Source organism: Physeter macrocephalus, chromosome 7 (assembly GCF_002837175.3).
Source record: "Physeter macrocephalus isolate SW-GA chromosome 7, ASM283717v5, whole genome shotgun sequence".
NCBI lineage: Eukaryota > Metazoa > Chordata > Mammalia > Artiodactyla > Physeteridae > Physeter > Physeter macrocephalus.
Genome location: NC_041220.1, coordinates 128,065,752 through 128,084,564, shown reverse-complemented (window position 1 = coordinate 128,084,564; position 18,813 = coordinate 128,065,752). Strand labels below are relative to the sequence as shown.

At 36.5% G+C, this 18,813-nt stretch overlaps 1 protein-coding gene across 4 annotated transcripts in view; it reads left to right on the top strand.

Annotated features, from left to right (window-relative positions):
• The window catches only part of ANKRD50 (ankyrin repeat domain containing 50), a 43,695-nt gene extending 26,751 nt beyond the window's left edge, over positions 1-16,944 (top strand). For all 4 annotated transcript variants that reach the window (XM_028492267.2, XM_007111847.4, XM_028492268.2 and 1 more), the window contains exons 3-5: positions 2,353-2,582; positions 8,798-12,345; positions 13,871-16,944. In XM_028492267.2, coding sequence (XP_028348068.1) covers positions 2,353-2,582; positions 8,798-12,342 — 3,775 coding nt within the window. In that variant the 3' untranslated portion in view covers positions 12,343-12,345; positions 13,871-16,944. The remainder of the gene's footprint in view (positions 1-2,352; positions 2,583-8,797; positions 12,346-13,870) is intronic.
• Positions 16,945-18,813: the final 1,869 nt, after the last annotated feature.

Sequence of the window (18,813 nt, the reverse complement as noted above, 5' to 3'; positions counted from 1 at the left end):
GATTTTTTTTTTCCTGTGTCTGTTGCCTTACTCTAGAACTTTCTGCTGACTAAGCTCCTCTCCTAACTTTGCTGACCTCTCCCCCTACCCTATCCTGATCCAAAATAGGTTAGGTGGGGGCTCCCCTGGTGGCGCAATGGTTAAGAATCCACCTGCCAATGTAGGGGACACGGGTTCGAGCCCTGGTCCGGGAAGATCCCACATGTTGTGGAGCAACTAAGCCCGTGTGCCACAACTACTGAGCCCACATGCCACAACTACTGAAGCCTGCACGTCACGTCTAGAGCCCATGTTCCACAAGAGAAGCCACTGCAATGAGAAGCCCACGCACCGCAACGAAGAGTAGCCGCCGCTTGCCGCAACTAGAGAAAACCCGCACAGCAACGAGGACCCAACACAGCCAAAAATAAATAAATTAATAAAATTAATAAAAATTAAAAAAAAAAGTAGTTAAGGTTATGGTCTCTCTCAAGTGGCACTGATTATAGGATATTACTATAGTATATTATGATAGTATATTTTATATGTACTATATATAGAAATATATATATACTGTATATGTATATATGTACTATATGCATAGGTAAATGTATAACACTGGTTTTACGTCAACCTTCTTTGTTCTCATAGTAGAGGAACTATATACATGAGGTACAAAAAGGGAAATTTTCCTAAATTTATAACATTCCTTCTGCCAGGATGGCCCTGCCTTCCCTTTATTGTAAAATTTATTGCAAATTTATTACTATTCCTGGAGAATTTTAATTGATCCTTCAAAACTTAGTTCATCTTGAGCACCTAATATTTGAATGTTTCTCTGACATTTTCTTCCTTTCTTATCTACTTCCCTTGAGTTGATCATTTCTTATCCACTGTGTTAGTAATTTTACTGCTTTTTTTGGTAGCACTGAGCAGCCTACATTGAAGTTATTTGTTTTCCAGTCTAGGCTACAACAGTGTGAAGTCTTTACTTAGGATCTCCTATGGGTACAGCACTTTGCTAGGTTCTGGGGTTATACTCATGAGCAAGACTGACATAGTCCCCGTTCTTTTGATGCTTAACCTCTAAAGAGAGAAATAAGAATTAATGACATTAAGTGAGTAAGTTTAACATTACAAACTTGATAATGCTGTGAAAGAGAAATACTTGATGTTGTGAAAGCATATTATAGGGTCTCGGTTTTGAGAAAGTGACTCTCAAGCTTACCATTGAAGACCAAGGAGGAGTTAATTACTACATGAAGAGAGAAGGGAAGCACAGACCAGGCAGAGGAGACTGCAAACCAAAAGGCCCTTGTGTAATTGTATCTAGTAAAAGTCATGGAAAAAGCTAGTATGGCTGGAGGAACATTGTGAAAAGTTTGATCTGCTGCAGTAGGAGCTCTGGAGGGAGTGGCTGGAGGCATGTAGATTAGTGTGGTTCCTGGGTGAACGAGACGACGGCAGTTTGGAGTAGGGTGATGACACAGACCAGGGTGGGTTTGAAGACTTTTATAAAGAAGTATTGACAGGACTTAGTGATACATTGGATCTTGGTTGCTATCAGGATTGAAAGATTAAGAAGAGAGTTGTAGAAAGGATTATCTGTACATTTCTGGTGTTCATAATTAGATGGATTCTGTCCTCTTCACCATTGTATCTTTCAGTACCTCATTCAGCACATGGAATGCTCATGTAAATATTTGTTGAAAATGAATGAGTATTGTTTCAGTTATGAAAAAGTTGCATTCAACTTCAGTATAAATTATCTGAGTAGGAAATGTGTTCTGCAGTGGGATTAAACCTAATAATTTATTCTTTACATTGAAATTTGAACATACATCAAATGGAATCTAGACTGTCGTTTATCTTTGAAAAGTCTTTTAAAATAAAACTTGTGTATGACAAACTAGATGCAGTGCAGTCATTTTGTGAGAGACATGATGATAAAATCTTCTAAATTCTAGAGAACTCTTGATATCTTTTCTATTACTGAAGTGATCCTCAGTTTCTTTTTCCTTTCCAATACATTTGAGCTTTGTGATAAACAATTCAAGCTTTTATTATTGATACACATTTCAGGAAAGGAATAGTGAGATCTCGTTTCAGGTTCATACTGCCCTTCTTAAGAATGCTGAGTCAATAATACACACACACACAATTTATTGTGGAAAATGTTGTTGGAAATGTGGACTATTTAGGACCAGTATTCTCATTAAAGTAAGGAATTGAAACTTGTACAATAGTTTTATTCTAAAACATTAATTTTTTTCTTAAAACAATATTTATAACCTGTAATTCCAGTGTTTGGATAATAAACCTTAATATCATAGCCAATAACATTCAAAATGCTCATATGGATATGTTTTACAGGTGTGTCCTGCTCCCTCTTTTGGGAATGAAGCCTCCCCAGCAAAGCCTCTATCTGCTTGTGGATTCTGTGGATGAAGGGTGTAACGTTACCGAAGGTGAACAGACGTCTACCAGCTTATCTGGGACTGTGGCAGAGCTTTTAGCTGGTCACCACGAGTTCTTTCCACCATGGCTATTACTTCTCTGTTCTGCCCGAAAACAGAGCAAAGCTGTTACTAAAATGTTTACCGGTAAGCGTAATTCCTGCCGTCTTCAAATGTTTTTCATTGATGAACTAAATAATACATGTGTTTCTTTCTTAGAGGAGAGTACTCAGTTGAAAATCTGGTCATTGCTTCTGCTATTCTGTCAGCTGTTTTATCTGTTCTATCAGCTGTTTTCAACTATACTTTTTAAAAGTTGTATTAAAAACAAGCCATAGAATATTTTAAGATCATTTAATAGTACCTTTTTTTTTTTCAAGATTCTTTATCTGACATCTTTAGTAAAGGTTACGAGTATTTCATGCCATATTAGCTGCTTTATATCTGTAGGGCTGCATTTTTTATGCTGATGTGTCCTGATCAGCTTATGATATTTCTTCTAACGAGACGGAGAGTAGTGAATATGCCTATTTAAAAATCAGTGGCAGTTTCTCTAAGATGTTTCTCCTGGTTTAAGAAGAGAGACAAGAGTCAACAGCCATTGAGGATACCTCTTGAAGTAGATCCTTTTTTTAACCCTTTTCTGATGTGTGAGAAAACAATCTATACAATGTATAGAAGTACCTGATCAAGTTTTTTTCTTCCTTTACTTTTCTTGTTTCCCGACTCCACTTTTTTACTACCACAATAAAGTTGTGGTTACTCCTATTAGATTATGTAAAGCCCTTTTTTTCTTTGTGCTATGGGAAGTAAAAGGAGCATAAAACAAGGACCACTCACAGGATTTATAGTGTAATTGGAGAGGTAATTAAGTTATTGGTTAATTCCATATCACTTGTAAATAGTTCTATACATTTTACAGGATGGTGAAACCCTACTAATTTGTTAAAATGGTTTCCTTTGGGCTTCCCTGGTGGTGCAGTGGTTGAGAGTCTGCCTGCCGATGCAGGGGACGCGGGTTCGTGCCCCGGTCCGGGAAGATCCCACATGCCGCGAAGCGGCTGGGCCCGTAAGCCGTGGCTGCTGAGCCTGCGCGTCCGGAGCCTGTGCTCCGCAACGGGAGAGGCCACAGCAGTGAGAGGCCCGCGTACCGCAAAAAAAAAAAAAAATTGTTTCCTTTAACCAGATTTATTCCCTCTTTTAGATTCCCTTGCTACGAATAACAGCACTTTTGATTTGATTTCCATTATACTATTCTGTTCTGTTATTGAAAATCTAGTTGATAAAAGTTGGGGGATTAACAGGATAACAGCTAATACTTAATGTAGCTCTTAGTATGTCAGGTCCAGATAAAGTTAAAGCCCTTTTTGGTCTATGTCATCCCATTTCTTTCCCTTCTTCATTTGAGACAACCAGTATAATTAGTTTATTTTCTGTCCTTTCAACTCATATTTGTCTTCTGTATATTTTTATAGTTCACATAAATGAAATACTGCATACACCATCCTAGCTATTCCCATTTACTGGCTATGTGACCTTATGCAGCTTACCAATATGACCTGTGCCTCAGTGCCCTTATCTATAAAATGAGGATTACACATTCCTATTACTTTTCCCACAGAGTTTTTGTGAGTCTAAATGACAAATTACATGTGAAGCACTTAGAACAATGCCTAGTACATAATAAGTGCTTCATAAGTGTATTGCTGCTATTATTATTATTATCACCATATCTTTTTATTTTATAGCATTGTTTTTGAGCCCTATTCCTATTACTGCTTATAAACCCAGTTCATTGGTTTTAACTGCTGTATATTATTCCTTCCCATGAATAAATCTCCAGTTTTTCCATTATCCTATTCATGGACATTTAATTATTTCAGTTTTTCATTATTACAAAAAATGCTTCACGAGCGTACTCGAACACATCTTGTGCACGTGTGCTAAAGGTTTATATTACAAACCTAGACAGAATTACTAGAGAATAGAGTGTGTACATTTTGAGCTTTAGTTAATTTTGCCAAATTGCTATCTAGTGTGCTTGAAATAATTTACGCTCCTGCCAGCAACACATGAGATTTCCCTTTTTCTCTATATTTTCGTCAGTTCACATTTGTTATTTTCAGATCTGCATTTTCTGCTTTAGGGGCTTGCGCTTGATGTTCCCTCTGTCTGGAATGACCTTCTCCTGAACTTCTTACTATCTTAACATTTCGATCTCTTCTCAAATACCAGTCTCCTGCAGGCTTCTCCATATTTTTCTATCCAATTTCTATTTTTGCCACCTCAACTACTTAGTCACACACTTTTCTTCCTATGTCTTATTGCTGTTTAAAATTGTTTACATTTTGCCTTTGTTTTCTTACTTGGGTGTCTCCTCCTCTAAGATACAGCTTGTCTTGTCCACCACTGTATCTCCTCAACATCTAGATCAGAGCTTGGAACAAAGCAAATAAAATGAATTTGTGTTTCTTTGAACTACGTCTTGGTGGAAAAAGCAGTGAACCAAGAAGGAATAAGGAGGAACTGAATATGGTCTTGTTCTCTTACCATACTCCTTCTTCTAAAATGTTGTTGATTATTAAAAATGCTGAGCTGTAATAAGCATCAGATCACATCTCTGTTGATGATAGGTTTGGAATTTGGGAGTAAACGTTGAAGAATATTACTAAAGTTATGAATACATATTTTCAAGTTGCTTTCCAGAAAGTTATATGTCATATATTTCTACCTGAGAGTGTTGGTTTCTCGGAACTTCCACCAGTATTGACTTATATATTTTCATATGTGCAGATTTAGTGTGTGAAAAATAGTATCTCATTTTTATTTATACTTCTTATTTACTATTGAATTCTTCCCCCTTATGCTTAATTTATCAATTTGTCTCTTTTTTTTCCTTTGAATTATTACTTTCTCACCTTTACCTAGGTTTGCTCCAGGAAGTTAGTGATATTCTTATTGATTATTAAGAGGGCTTTTATTTCATATTTTTTTATTCTTTGCAACTATTTTCTTCAGCTTTTTAAAACTGTAGTAATTCTTTTGAAGTCCATTATATTCACTCTAATGTATTGTCCTTTACTATTGTATATTCTTATTTTTACATTTAGGATTTTTATCCTTATAGTATATACTCTACCGAATGGTGTGAAATAAGACTCTTATCTGGATACTTTATTTAATATTTTAAATTTTCTTGTATGGTTATTTCCCAGTCGTCCTTGCCATCAATATTATTCTAAAATATGTGTTTTTACTTTTATTCCACTAGATTGACTTGAACAGCTTTTTAAAAATTATAACTACCATTGATGTAAACAAAAAATTATTACATATGGTTAAAATTTAGGAAAAGTTTGACATTTAAAATATGCTTTCTGGGCTTCCCTGGTGGCGCCCAGGGAAGTTGCGAGTCCGCCTGCCGATGCAGGGGACACGGGTTTGTGCCCTGGTCCGGGAAGATCCCACATGCCGCGGAGCGGCTGGGCCCGTGAGCCATGGCCGCTGAGCCTGTGCGTCCCGAGCCTGTGCTCCGCGACGGGAGAGGCCACAACAGTGAGAGGCCCACGTACCGCAAAAAATAAATAAATAAATAAATAAATAAATAAATAAATAAAAATAAAATATGCTTTCCTCCTGTCCATGAACATAGCATTTTTTTCACTTATTAAAAAATTTTTTCAGCGTTCCTTATGTCCTACATGTTTCTGCTTTCTACTTATGTTTTAATGAAATATATGGATTTTGAATTGAAATGTATGCATTCCAAATTAGAATTGGCAGGTGCAACTTATCTCACAGGCTTGACATAAGAAGAAGTGTTATGTATGATAAATACTGGAAGTGCTGCTTTAAAAATAATTGACTCTCAGTAAATGTTGATCTCTTATATTTCTTTCAGAACCAAACCAAGAAACAAACCTGTTACTGTGGAGGGTTAGCCTAGATTCTGTCTTAATTACCTCAAGTTTCAATCATGATATCTTAGTTACGTAGGTTTCAATTACAGATATTTATTCATAATAGGCAATATGATCTTTCATGCCAATCATTATCTACAAGATCACTTCGGAAACTTTAAAACACTGTACAATGTAAGGTGATAGTTATTATTTTTTAAAATCCTTTTTATTAGCAACATGCCAGGTGTTTTCCAGCTTAAATTGTTTTAATGAATTTATAAAGTCAAAAGCAAATGAACACACAGAAAAGGTTTGGAGGCAAGTTATCTCATATCACTGATAAATGTAGAATGTTATACACTTCTAGGCATGTTTTAAACTCTTCAGATCAGGAGTGTCTTTTTTCATAATTAAAATTTATCATTTGGAATTAATTCTGTTGAGACTAATCAGTTATATGTTTAATCAATCAATTGAATGTATGTAAATATATATAATTACAGATTCCATTTTATATAGATTTAGAGGTATGCAAATTTGTTATTTCTTCATGTGTCATTCTTCGTAGGTTGTGTTTTTCAATAAATTTGTCCATTTCATCTAAGTAATTCAAGATTAGTGTTACAAAACTGAATTTATCAACTTTCTCTCCAAACCTGTTATTTGTCCTTTAGTGGTCTCTTTTTCCATGCTTTTGGCCACACCACAAATGAATGTCAACTTTGACTCCTGTTCTCTTTCCTTCTCCACACTTACTAAGCTCTACGCAGTCTAGCTCTTATTAGTAATTTCCAGATACAACTTTTATTTTTATCTGTTGCTGCTACTGCTTTGGTTGTTGAGGTTTTCAGTGATTCTTTTTTGTTTTTTGAATTTTATTTTATTATTTTTTTTATACAGCAGGTTCTTACTAGTTTTCTGTTTTATACATATTAGTGTATATATGTCAGTCCCAATCTCCCAATTCATCCCACCACCACCACCCCTTTTAAACAAAATTAATTAATTAATTAATTAATTATTTTTTGGTCTGCATTGGGTCTTCGTTGCTGTTTGTGGGCTTTCTCTAGTTGTGGTGAGCGGGGGCTACTCTTTGTTGCGGTGCGCGGGCTGCTCATTGCGGTGGCTTCTCTTGTTGTGGAGCATGGGCTCTAGGCCTGCGGGCTTCAGTAGTTGTGGCACATGGGCTCTAGAGCACAGGCTCAGTAGTTGTGGCGCATGGGCTTAGTTGCTCCACGACATGTGGGATCTTCCTGGACCAGGGCTCGAACCCATGTCCCCTGCATTGGCAGGCGGATTCTTAGCCACTGCGCCACCAGGGAAGTCCTAGTGATTCTTATGTAGACTTTATCACAGCCTCTATAAGAGGTTTTGCCTCTAGAGTTGACTCCATCTGTTCGTCTTTAGTGATGTTAGTCTTTCAGAATGCGGATCTGCCTTGTTCCTCACTGACTTCTCACCACAAAGTGCAAGTCTCATTTCCTCACATAGTACCTGGCATATAGTAGGTGATATATACATTTGTTTTATTCAATTGAGTAAGAGTATTTTACTCAGTATTAATTGACCATCACTAATCTTTGCTGAATTTCTAGATTTATTCCTCTTAAGAGAGTTCATTCACTTAGCAGTTGTTTCTTCTGGAAGATGAATTACACAGTTGTCTAATATATCCATGTCTATAAAACAGTATATCATCTCCCTTCGCAAAATGATATGGTTTCCTTTAAAGAACTTAAAGTGAGTTTTGAATAGCTGTAACTAGTATGGTTTTAGGTTGGTTTGAAGTTTATTAAGTTGCTTTATTTTCACAGTGCTGAAATTTTGTTAGCATAATTTGACCAAGTTGCATCTTCAGATTCAAGCTGTTTATTGACAATCTACGATTTAATTATTTTCATTTGGCAACATGTAAAATAATGTAATTTAAAGGCAGTGACAGGTGATATTCTAACTGTATGCAAATATTCAATTCCATAATTAAGACTAGTGTACCTTCAGTTATGTGGATAGAAATATGTAAATTTTTCACATGGAAAAGATCAGCTTTTAAAAACAAACAAACCTTATTTATGTCTCCTGCAACTTTTTTTCCTAATCATTTGTGGGATCAGAAAATCTTCCCAATGTGCTTGGCTATGTATGTAAGATGTCTAACGCTCAGTTTAGTATCTCTTATCATGGAAGTTGAGAGGAGCACTGAGCCACTAAACGAATAAGAAATAGTTCCATTTGTGGATAGGAAAATGAAATCGTTTATCTGCCATCAGTGTGTTTTTCCAGAAGGAAAAGAAAACTGACTCATATACTTATAGGTATCTATTGACTGGTTTACTAGTATTAATAGACTTATTATTGATTTATTTGCTTCTCAGTTTGTCACATGTTGAAGACATTCTCTTTGAATATATGGCAACTTTGATAATCATTTTCAGTTGACATCTACTTTTTTGTCCTTAGGTTTTCGAAAAATAAGTTTAGATGACCTTCGGAAGGCATATATCGTTAAGGATGTTCAGCAGTACATTCTTCATCGCTTAGATCAAGAAGAAGCTTTGCGACAACACCTCACAAAAGAAACTGCAGAGATGTTAAATCAACTGCACATTAAGAGCAGCGGATGCTTTCTTTATCTAGAACGAGTTCTCGATGGAGTTGTAGAAAATTTTATTATGTTAAGAGAGATTCGTGACATCCCAGGAACTCTAAATGGTCTGTATCTCTGGCTGTGTCAGAGACTTTTCGTAAGAAAACAGTTTGCAAAGGTTCAGCCTATTTTGAATGTGATTCTTGCAGCCTGCCGACCTCTGACCATAACGGAATTATATCATGCGGTATGGACAAAAAGTATGTCATTAAGCTTGGAAGACTTTCAGCGCAAGTTAGATGTCCTCTCCAAACTTCTTGTTGATGGACTAGGAGATACTAAAATACTGTTTCACTATAGTTTTGCAGAGTGGCTTCTGGATGTGAAACACTGCACTCAGAAGTATTTATGTAATGCAGCAGAAGGACACCGAATGTTGGCTATGAGTTATACCTGTCAAGCCAAGAATTTAACACCACTGGAAGCACAAGAATTTGCATTGCACTTAATTAATTCAAACTTACAGTTAGAGACAGCTGAGTTAGCTCTGTGGATGATATGGAATGGTACACCTGTCAGAGACTCCCTGTCTACACTAATACCCAAGGAGCAAGAAGTGCTACAGCTGTTGGTGAAAGCTGGTGCTCATGTCAACAGTGAAGATGATCGCACATCATGCATAGTCCGACAAGCCTTAGAAAGAGAGGATTCCATTCGGACATTATTAGATAATGGAGCATCAGTAAATCAGTGTGATTCAAATGGGAGAACATTACTGGCTAATGCTGCTTACAGTGGCAACCTTGATGTAGTGAATTTACTCGTCTCTAGGGGAGCAGATTTAGAGATAGAAGATGCTCATGGGCACACACCACTTACCCTAGCTGCTAGACAAGGACATACCAAGGTGGTTAATTGTTTGATTGGTTGTGGAGCAAATATTAATCATACTGATCAGGATGGCTGGACAGCATTAAGATCTGCTGCTTGGGGTGGTCATACTGAGGTCGTTTCTGCACTACTATATGCTGGCGTCAAAGTGGATTGTGCAGATGCTGATAGCCGAACAGCTTTGAGAGCAGCAGCCTGGGGAGGACATGAGGATATTGTACTTAACTTGCTACAGCATGGTGCTGAAGTCAACAAAGCTGATAATGAAGGTCGAACTGCTTTGATAGCAGCAGCCTACATGGGACACAGAGAGATTGTGGAACACCTACTGGACCACGGAGCAGAAGTGAATCACGAGGATGTCGATGGCAGGACTGCACTCTCTGTGGCTGCACTTTGTGTTCCTGCAAGTAAAGGACATGCATCGGTTGTCAGCCTTTTAATCGATCGAGGTGCTGAAGTAGATCATTGTGATAAAGATGGCATGACTCCACTGCTGGTGGCTGCCTATGAAGGACACGTCGATGTGGTTGACTTGCTTCTAGAGGGGGGAGCAGATGTCGACCACACAGATAACAATGGTCGTACACCCCTGTTAGCAGCAGCTTCTATGGGTCATGCTTCAGTTGTAAACACACTTCTGTTTTGGGGTGCAGCTGTGGACAGCATTGACAGTGAAGGGAGGACAGTCCTCAGCATAGCTTCAGCCCAAGGAAATGTTGAAGTTGTACGTACTCTACTGGATAGGGGGTTAGATGAAAATCACAGGGATGATGCTGGATGGACACCTTTGCACATGGCAGCTTTTGAAGGTCACAGATTAATATGTGAAGCACTTATTGAACAAGGTGCTAGAACAAATGAAATTGATAATGATGGGCGGATACCTTTCATATTAGCTTCGCAAGAGGGTCATTATGATTGTGTTCAAGTATTATTGGAAAACAAATCCAACATTGATCACAGAGGTTATGATGGAAGAAATGCACTGCGGGTTGCTGCATTAGAAGGACACAGGGACATTGTTGAATTACTTTTTAGCCACGGAGCTGATGTGAACTACAAAGATGCTGATGGTAGGCCTACACTTTATATTTTGGCCTTAGAAAACCAACTTACAATGGCTGAATATTTTTTAGAAAATGGTGCAAATGTAGAAGCAAGTGATGCTGAAGGAAGGACAGCACTTCATGTTTCCTGCTGGCAAGGCCATTTGGAAATGGTGCAGGTTCTGATCACCTACCATGCTGACGTCAATGCTGCAGACAATGAAAAGCGCTCTGCTCTGCAGTCTGCAGCCTGGCAGGGCCATGTAAAAGTGGTGCAGCTTCTGATCGAGCATGGCGCCATGGTGGACCATACCTGTAATCAAGGTGCAACTGCGCTCTGCATTGCGGCCCAGGAAGGGCACATTGATGTTGTGCAGGTTTTATTAGAGCACGGTGCTGATCCAAACCATGCTGATCAATTTGGACGCACTGCTATGCGTGTTGCAGCCAAAAATGGACATTCTCAAATAATTAAATTATTAGAAAAATATGGTGCATCCAGTTTGAATGGCTGTTCTCCATCCCCTGTCCACACAATGGAGCAAAAGCCTCTACAGTCAGTGTCTTCAAAACTGCAGTCATTAACAATTAAATCAAATAGCTCTGGCAGTACTGGTGGAGGGGACGTGCAGCCTTCGCTGCGCGGGTTACCGAATGGGCCAGCTCACGCATTCAGTTCTCCTTCAGAATCGCCGGACTCGACAGTTGATCGGCAGAAATCGTCATTGTCAAATAATTCCCTGAAAAGCTCAAAAAATTCATCTTTGAGAACTACTTCATCTACAGCAACGGCTCAAACAGTGCCAATTGACAGCTTTCACAGCTTGTCATTTACCGAACAAATTCAGCAGCATTCGTTGCCGCGCAGTAGAAGTCGACAGTCAATTGTTTCCCCATCTTCCACAACACAGTCCTTGGGACAGAGCCATCATTCACCGAGCAGTGAGTTTGAGTGGAGTCAAGTAAAGCCCAGTTTGAAGTCAACTAAAACAAATAAAGGGGGGAAATCAGAAAATGCCAACAAATCTGGGTCAGCTGGGAAAAAAGCTAAACAAAATAATTCTTCACAGCCAAAGGTTCTAGAATATGAAATGACTCAGTTTGATAAAAGAGGACCTACAGCCAAATCTGGGACTAGTGCACCATCTAAACAGATGCCAGCAGAATCGCAGTGCAAAATTATACCTTCAGCTCAGCAAGAAATCGGTCGATCGCAACAGCAGTTTCTTATTCACCAACAAAGTGGGGAACAGAAGAAGAGAAACGGAATAATGACAAATCCAAATTATCATCTTCAGAGCAACCAGGTTTTTCTTGGTAGGGTTTCAGTCCCACGAACAGTACAGGATAGAGGGCATCAGGAAGTGCTGGAAGGATATCCTTCCTCGGAGACGGAATTAAGCCTTAAACAAGCCCTGAAGCTTCAGATTGAGGGTTCTGACCCAAGCTTCAACTATAAAAAGGAAACACCATTATAAAAGGTAACATTTCATCAACATAAAGAATAAATGTCCAAAGTGTAGTTCCCTCTACTTAGAATACTCTTCCCTAATCCACACGGCCACCTCATCACTATTCCTGTCGTCTTCTCAGCAAGACCCTCCCTCGTCACTCTTTGGAATTTGAATTCTCCCACCTCCAGCACTCCATTTCCCCTTTTCCTGCTTTACATTAGCCACAGTACTTACTATTTAACATGCTTTATATATTTTACTTATTATTATGTTTATTATTTGTCTCCTCTCTACTGAAATGTAAGCTTTGTGAGAGTAGGGATTTTTATCTCTTTTGTTGACCACTCTATTCCAGGTACTTGGAATACTGCTTGGACCTATAGTAGTTTCTCAGTAGAAATGTGTTGAATAAGTGAATGAATGAGTGGGTGAATGAATATGCTATTTATGGATCTCAGATTAAGAATTCCTTCCTATACAGTCACTTCCCCTCTTCAAAGTTCTCTGATGGTAACAGAGGCAGGGGCTACTTCAGTAATATTCCCTCTTGGGTTTGAATAAGGTAGTGTATATAGTGCTTAGTAGGTAGTTAGTGAATGTTAATTTCCTTCCTTTTTCCACCCTGGAAGAAATAAAAGATTTAATCATGAAAGGTAATTTTTATTATGACAGATCTCTTAAGAATCTTCCAAGTAAAATTTACACATATCAAGAATAGGTGTGGAAAGATGATAAATGGACGTATTGGCAGGAGGGTATTTAGGACCCAGTATATTTAGACGTAAGAATTAAATGTTTAAACCTCAAAGTTATATTTATTAAATAAAAACATTTTTTTTTCTCCTTTTCACTATAGTGGATGCTACAGTAATTACGTAGGGGAAGTTAATGGGAAAACAGATGCATAATTTTATATTATGGATACTTTTTTGGAAGTACATTTCTCATATTAGAGATAAATTCAGATTTCACTAGGAATTTTTTCTAACTTATACTACAAGTATATTTATCCCACTTTGTCTAATCATTTTTCATCCTCTAACAAAATTGTACTCTTTTCTTTAACAAACTTGAAATCTTTCTTTTGCTTTTTTGTCTTTGGAGATAAATTTTTAGGGATGTTTTAGGTAAAACATTATTATAAATACATTTCCTATACCTCCTAATAATAAACACCCTTCACTGTGAATCTACAGACGACTAGTCAAATCTCATTCAACAATAATTTGTCTAAAAGTAGTTAATACATTCTCCAATGTGATTTATTTTTAAAATATTTAGTTTTGATGGTACAGCCCTCCAACTCATTCTATCTTTTGTAAAGGTTAAGTGTAGATATATATTATACAGTAAAACATATCAATTAAGGTAAACACTTTGTGGAATCTTTAAAGGTGATTTATATGTTAAATAATGAATCTCTAAAAGGTCTACTTTTGTGCTTTACATAGTAAATATATGTATATATTCTTTTGTAGGGTTTTAAAACTAGTTGTAGCTAGATAATAAGTATAATATAGAAATTAATTTTTTTTTTTAACTTTTGCATTAGTTTCCTATTCTGTGAAACAGAAGACATTGTGATTGGAGTGATTCTTCAGCTACTGGATGAAAACATAAAATGCCTGTTGATTTGCTGAAAAAAAAAAAAAGTGAAGAATGTGATATCTGCAGTACAGTTACCTTAAATACTGTAATGTGCCTAAATAGTAAGGCTGCCTTCTCAGTGTAACCCTCTGTACTTAAAAAATTTCATTTTGTGTGCTTTGTATTCACTACCCAAGAGTAAGCACTTTTTTTTTTTTTTTTAATGCAGATACATACTGCAGTTCCCTGATAAAAGCTGAAAAAGATTTTGAGTAAAGTATTTTAAGTTAAGATTTGATAAATGTGCATGTGCCATGATCAAATATATATGAAAAGGCAGTGTTCTTTGTATTTATTTTTTTCTTTCTGTGGCAAACAAAACTTAAGCATACTGTTTCAGTTGTATTTGCCTTGTTGTAGTGTATGGCTTGTTTCCTGTATCCTTAAAAATGTCACTCAATAAAATAAATCATGCAACTATTTTACGTTCACTACACCTTCAGCACTGGTTAAAAATGTGTTTCTATTTAATGCCACATCGAGGTGAAAAAATAGTTTCATGAAAGATTTTTTAAATGTCTAGTATTTTAGGGATCTGCTCTAAGTAGTTTATATTTGGATTTCCCAGTAGAATCCTCCTAATCTTTGGCTAAAGGTGTCAAAAAAAGAAAAAAGCAAAAGAAAAGAAAAGAGAAAGAAAAGAACACACACACGGACTTTAGGCAGAATAAAGTTCTGCTTCATTCACTGGGATGCAGTTTCACCTTCCACTCACTTGTCATTCCACCTCCAAGAAGACAGATGATGATCATTCCTGAGGCATGAAAATTCTCAGGGACAGAGCCAGGCCTCAGTGGCATGTGTGTAGAGGGAGATGCACCTGTCTATCTGAGGGTAGATTTTTGATCCCTGAACAATTCATTGACTACCCTTCTCTCTTCAATCCAGTTAAATAAAATATCTACCACTGTAAATTGTGATGCTAGCTTCTCTCTCAGTTGTTTCTATTTTGTAAATCACTGCATGACCAAAATAGCCCCCACTCAAAATCAATCAGATCAATTTTGGTGATTAGTTGGATGCATAATCTTGATGAATATAATACGTGTTTTCCTTCACTGATGACACCACTAACCTATCGGCCATAGCACAGGTGTATTTTTTTTTTTTACTGCTATTTGATAAATGGTAGTGATGGATTTGCACTTTTCTGTCCACATACTCTTTCCTGTTTTTCTCTTTGGACGATCGCTTCCAGAATGATGGATGCCAGGGTTAAGGGTGAAGTCTGTAACCAAGGAAAACAAAGTTGACCGCTCAAATGGCCATGTGACCCAGAGCTTTAGCCTCCTGGGTGGACGCTAAACCAGTTGAGCTAGCTTAGTGGGTTTTGTGCATGTCTGGAAAGATTTAAATTTATTGTTTAGAAACCAAGGTTGTAGGTTTGATCTTTGAAAAAGCCCTGGGATCTTACAAAACCCAGAAATTCTGTTCTTTCTATGTGCATAAGGAGGACTAAGGGAAGAGAATTTGGAGATTCAGCACAAAACCATTGCTACTACTGGAAAAATTCTTTAGAAAATGTCTTAGTAACTGAGGTCAGTAATGTCTTCTTCATATATGAAGGACATATACATGATACATTGTTCACAGAAATAGAAATGTATAATTGGTTGTGATAAATGTTTCACTTGATCTTCCTATAAGGCTTTTATTTTTGCTTCTGTTTTTTAAAGTCAGCAAAACTCATGCGTTTATGTCATCAGTAAGTCATAATCAAGAATAGGAGATAAGTTGATAAGTTCAATTAATATTAAGGTGACATGGCAATATTGATAACTCGAATGTGAATGTTTCAAGTATTGAATTTTTGTCCCTATGGGACATTTATTAAATACGCTTAATAGGACTCTTGCAAAGTAGCCTTAAAAGTGTTAATGATTCTGTTAATAAATATGGACACATCCTATTATAACCAACTTTACTTATATCTCAAATACAGTACATTTACGTAATTTTAGAAGATGAAGCTCCAGTTTCTTATTAGGTGTATTTTTCTTTAGAAAGAGAACCCTGAAAGCTGCCAGTTTTTCTAGTAAACCTTGAATTATTGGAATTGTATTTATTTAATTTTATTGTTTTTACAGAAATGCACCTTGTGGCCAAAGGGCAAAGATATGACTCATTACATAAGGGATTTATGTTTTCTGAAGAGCTAAATGTTTTCATATCCATACTATATACACTTGAAACAGTTGGTAGGAAGAGAACCTGTTGGAAAAATATGATTTTCAAAAGTAAATATTCCTCTGGATGTTTTTATATTAATTAAGCTTTGGAATAGAACAGCAATGGCTTTCAGTTAGAATAAGGATGAAAAGGGGGCTGAAGATGCCCTGCTTTGCTTATTTGTTTCTGTGGGGATTTATTTAATACCATGACCGACAATAGCTTCTGCTTCATTAAGAGAGTAAAAATAGTCCCACAAATATAAAACTCCTAAATAGCTATTTTTTAAATAAAAATGTTTAAATTTTGTAAGTCACCTGATGCCACAACACAACCATGATGCCATGTGCTTGTAAGTTTTATACCATTCCATTTGTGCTCCCTAAGAGTTGATAATAAAGGGAGTGATAAAAAAAAATACAGCAATGAAAAAATCTCCATGTTTGTAGGAAAGGTTTTGGAAGGAAAATTGACCAGAACTCAGTATGTCCTGCAAAGTACAGCCAGTTATGTCCTTCACCCTCATCCCCATGCCTACTGGGATCCTCACCAATAACAGTTCACTGATTAAAAAAACAGGAGTAAGTACTTTTTCCAATGTTGTTTGCCTATGCAAATGTTTGTTTTACTTTAAAGTCCTCCACATACACTTCTCAGCAAATGTAGTTTCAGACAAATGCTTTTTCTTTTTTCATTTTTCCCTTGGTTTGGGGTATGTAAATAGCCTAAAATGTACATTGAATTTCACATTGTAAAAGTTTTATTTTATTCCTTGTATTATATTAAGCAAAAAATCCCTATGTATATGAAAGTGCATAATAAATATATTTGCTTTACAGAGGATATCTTGTTTTAATTTTATCCTTGAACCAATAGAACATCCATGAATGTGCTTGCAGTAAAAACAACTGCTAGTTGTATTAAGTTAACTTCTTTTAAGTACATACTGAGCAAATGAATTTTGGAAACATTTCACAAAGAAAGAAATGAGATATAAAACCTTTCAAAGAAAGGTAGAAAAACAAAAAGATCTAGCCTTAGTATCTTCCTAAAGTTTCTATAAGGACTTAATGTTCTCCCCCCACCCCAAAAAACACTGTATCTCACCATGTCAGGTTTTCTGCCTCTGAAATTGCAGTAATCCAATAAATTGTGTGCATGTGTGTGTGCTCCTTGATCCTCAGAATATCATGGGCATCTTAAATTTGATATTTTGGGAGTTTATTGAAAACAATGGTCATTCATTTTCTAAATAATTTTCTATGTATTCTTCACGCAGTAAACTTAAGTCACTTCTTCAAGACCTTCTGCTTCTTCCACCAGAACACAGTATTGTGTGTGTGTGTGTGTGTGTGTGTGTCTGTGTGTGTCTGTGTGTGTCTGTACTCCACAGAGGTTTCTAAAAGGGCCAAGGCATTTTCTGTTAGGTAATTTTACAACAATTACAGGGTTCTATAGTCATTACCTCACATTCTTTATAAAATTGTTGGAATAATAAAAGTCTTACTCTAAAAATTTTTAATAATTTTTTTTAAACACAAATGGGTGATGTACGTAGAGGAATTTTAAAACAGACTGGTTGACTAAATAAACTTACATGGAATTTTCTAGCTGGTGGTCCAAGGAAATACACTGGGAACTTGGCAATGACTAATGTTGTCACTCCTTTGCCCTAACAGTTGGAGGGAATCCAACTAATAGTAGTGAGATACATATCAAAGGCATAGATTCCCGAATTTCTGGGAAATTTTTATTCATCATGCAAATATATGCGCTAATCTCATCTTTAAGATAGGGTCTCTGCTTGCTTGTCTTGCTAATACAGTAAAATTAGAATTATCCAATATTAAAATGGAGTCATTTGAAATTTACTGCATATTTAGATTTCTACTCTTAAATACACACTGTCTTTACCACACTGGCAAAATTTAGCTACATTCTAATGACCATATTCTTAGAAGAATATATTTTTAATGTTTAGAAAAAGCCCCTGTGTACATCTAGCTTTCTACTTATTCTTGTTCTAAATTGATACAAAGGTATGTCCCAAAAGAACTGATGCTGCAATTTTAATGAGTGTCTGTTACTCCTATTTTGTTTGTAAACTTAGGTTGAAATATAACATACACAGGAAGAAACACAAATCCTAAATTCCTGTCCTATACATTTTTATAAAGTGAACATACCTGTTTAACCATCGCCCTGATCAAGTAGGCCGTAATCATACTCTCAGAAACCTCCCTTGCCACTTCCTAGACATTACCCCCAACAAAGAAAACCACTATTCTGCCTTTCTTCACGATAGATTAGTATTGACTATTTATTTAAGCTTCATAGAAATGGAATCAAACAATATGTCATTTTTGTGCTATTTTCTTTCCCTTAATGTTACGTTTCTAAAATTTATCCACACTATGTGTAACAGTGGTGTACCCCTTTTCGTTGCTATAGTATTGTCTTTTAAGACTGTTGTATAATATTGCATTGTGTGAATTTACCATACTTTCAAAAATCCATTTTACTACTAATGGGTATTTGGATTGTTTCGGTTTTGGGCTCTTGGAAATTCTGCAGGCAGTTACATTTTTGTGCATATTTTTGGTGTCCATATGTATACATTTCTTTTTCATGATGAGTGAAATTACTGCGTCTTATGGTATGTGTATGATTGTCTTTAAT